Source organism: Cherax quadricarinatus, chromosome 19, assembly GCF_038502225.1.
Source record: "Cherax quadricarinatus isolate ZL_2023a chromosome 19, ASM3850222v1, whole genome shotgun sequence".
Lineage (NCBI taxonomy): Eukaryota > Metazoa > Arthropoda > Malacostraca > Decapoda > Parastacidae > Cherax > Cherax quadricarinatus.
In genome coordinates, this window is record NC_091310.1 from 40,646,003 (window position 1) to 40,649,104 (window position 3,102).

Genomic DNA, 3,102 nt, shown 5'->3' on the forward strand with positions numbered 1-3,102 from the left:
AAAACTAAAAATATTAATTTGAACATAAAGATAATGCACCAACTGAAAGACACGATGAGGGTAAAATCTTGGTTATACACCTGAGCAGCAAACTAAAATTTAACACACATCCAACCCATTTCTAAAAAAATCTCCAAAGCAATGAATATTTTCTCAAAAAATACACTATTACATACTTCCAATCTCCTTATTTTCTCTGTATTATTCTATCATCTATTACTACCTCACTTATGGTATTTAATCATGGAGCTCAACAAGAAGAAGCCACCTGAAACCTGTTGTTACTCAGCAGAAATCTGCTCTTAGAATAGGGTCCCAGCAATACATGCCCCTTTTATTCGAAGGTTTAAATTTGCTTAACATTCCGAATACAGTATTCACATTTACTACTGTGCATGCTGTGTATACAGGACACTCAGTACAAACATTAACTCAAAGCTTAAATAAGTCTTTTTGGAGAGCTTCAACAGAAGAGACAGACACAACACAAAGAACAAAATCTCTTTAATATACCATGTGAGTGACTCAACCTGCTGAGAAATTCCATGCAAATAAAAGGATGAAAAATATGAAACTTGCTGCCTGATATTGCCAAAAGTTCTGTTTGGTAACAGCATTAATAGCACTGTAAAAAAATATCTATTAAACTTAAATGGCATATCAGGTAATTCATCATAAATACTCAGGCACTATTGTAATCACTATTTCTACCACAGCATAAAATGCAACTCACTATTCTGATGTAAATTAGTGCAATTATATCTATAATTATTCAATCTGTCATTGCAACCTGTTTCATTAAGCTCTTCATAAATTCCTTTTCAACAGCTGGCCTACTCTCACCATATTTTTTAATCCCTACCATATAATTATTAGAAAGAATTACTCATGCTGTACTGTGTCATAATACCTAAGTAAGTAAGTAAATTTATTCAGGTATACACAAATACAGTTACATAGAATTATCATACATAGCAACATATGTGTAGAGAACCTAGGATAACCCAAAAAAGTCAGACAGAGTGACTTATTTCCATTGGGGTCCTTTTACCTTATTATTATAATATAAAGGTTATAATATTTTCTTATTATTCTACAATGAAGATAACATCTTATTATCACACTAAAAAGACTATCTAATACACTAGGGTCATTAAGACTATCTACAATACGAGGGTCATTACTAGGAATAAGGTAAAATTTACACGTATTTTAGCTAAAAAATAGAAAATCATTCCCCTCCCTTTCTGTAGCTACATTCATCAGACACTTTTTGGCAGTCTTCTTGAACTGGTTCATGCTATGACTGGCTTTGACATGTGCGGGTAGTCTGTTCCATTCCTTTATTACAATAAAAGGTGTCTGACGCCGGGCCACTGACTGTGGGTACTACAAAGTTGTGCTCTCTCCCCCTAGTACTATGATTGCTTTGGTTCCCAACCTTGACAAAATTGACAGCAAGATATTCTGGACACTGCTCGTGAGCAATTTTATAAACATGATTTAGCTTCAGTTGTTTTACTCTGTCTTCAACATTTAGCATATCCAACTGCTGTAATTCATCCTGGCCTACATGTTCTCTTGGTCCCAGCCCAAGGATGAATCTTACGATTTTGTTCTGGGTGATTTGCAGTCTATCTTTCAGTTTTTTTGTCAAGGCAGAGTACCATGAAGAGCAAGCGTAATCCATATGGCACTGTATAAGGGCTAGACATAGGGTCCTGCGAGCCTCAGTAGGTAGACACTGTGCTTGTCTATACAGGAACTTCAGTCTGGCATTCGCTTTCTTTACTACACTGTTCCCTATCAATTCTCCTGACATGCATGGGTCAAAGGGGATTCCCAGATATTTTACTGATGAAACCAAAGTGACGGACTCCCCATTACACTGAACATTAAAATTATTTACCCTTCTCAGTTTATGTTTCGTTCCAAAGAGAATGGTCTCAGTTTTCCCTAGGTGTAATGATAGTTTGTTGTCTACTAACCATTTGCTGCAGGACTCCAGTTCCAGTGTTAAAACATTAGCAATATATTGTGGGTCTTTACCTGTCACTAACAGAGCACTGTTATCTGCATACAGTAGGAGTTTGCACTTGACACTGATAGGCATATCATTGACATAACATAAGAATAATAAGGGACCCAGAATACTACCTTGGGGAACTCCACATGTTATCGGCAGGGGTTCTGATTCCGTTTTGTTGATTTTGACTAAAATTAAATGCTATGACTAGAATTAAGTAGTAAGTTTTAGGATGAGTGGCTTTCTTTACAGCATGCATGTGTATCAAACTGTATTTATATAATAATTGTATCAAAACTGTAAACCATTGTAATTTCAATGTATACTATTTCTAAGAAATATTTTTATTTATATTTTTATATTATTATTATTATATTATTATTAATCTCCAGGGGTATGGGTGGTGTAATTTTTGTCTGCCAGCATCACTTTGACTCTCTGGGTTATTATAGGTAATTTACACCATGTATGATAATTATACTTATGTGTACCTGTGCCTAAAGAAACTTAAGATACTTAAGGTGTGAGCAGGGCACATCAGCATCTCCCTGTAGCCTAGTATTACTACACAAGGGCTGCATTACCTTAATGGACCTTCTCTCGTAAGTTATATAGTTTGGTGCGTGCATCTCAACACACTAGGCTCTTCTAGAAGCTTAGCACTGTTACACAATGATAAACTTACCTCAATGGAGCTTCTCTCCAGGTGCGAGCACCTCAAATTACAAGCCTAACATCCCAGCTCACCTTAATAGACCTTCTCTCCATGTCTCCGAGGTGTAGTATGAGATGTGATGGTGGTAGTAGTGTGGCTGAGGTACTAAGATGGAGAGTAAGAAGTGTGTGAGTGTGAGTGAGTGAGTGAAGCTGAGGTAGCAGCAGTAGTGCTGAGTCACGGGGCCAGCAGAGTCAGCCAGGCAGCCAGCAACTCTCTCACCCTGTTTGTTTACATTGTCATTCCCACCAGGCACACCAACCTTTCTCTCACATTCTTCAACAGTTTTACTCTCGCTTCCATATTATCTCTCTTATGTCATTATATTCAATGCTAAACTTAAGAACAATACTGCGTGTAT

General features: G+C 36.8%; 1 protein-coding gene across 7 annotated transcripts in view; it reads right to left on the reverse strand.

The window, feature by feature from the left end:
• maf-S (MAF bZIP transcription factor K) overlaps positions 1 to 3,102 on the reverse strand; it is a 54,183-nt gene that overhangs the window by 42,476 nt on the left and 8,605 nt on the right. For 2 of the 7 annotated variants that reach the window (XM_070086715.1, XM_070086714.1), the window contains exon 1: positions 2,774 to 2,952. The exons of 1 other annotated variant lie outside the window; for it this stretch is intronic. In XM_070086715.1, coding sequence (XP_069942816.1) covers positions 2,774 to 2,794 — 21 coding nt within the window. In that variant the 5' untranslated portion in view covers positions 2,795 to 2,952. Of the gene's footprint in view, positions 1 to 2,773; positions 2,955 to 3,102 lie in introns of those variants that run through there. 4 more of the 7 variants (XM_070086709.1, XM_070086710.1, XM_070086711.1 and 1 more) reach the window with 4 other exon arrangements.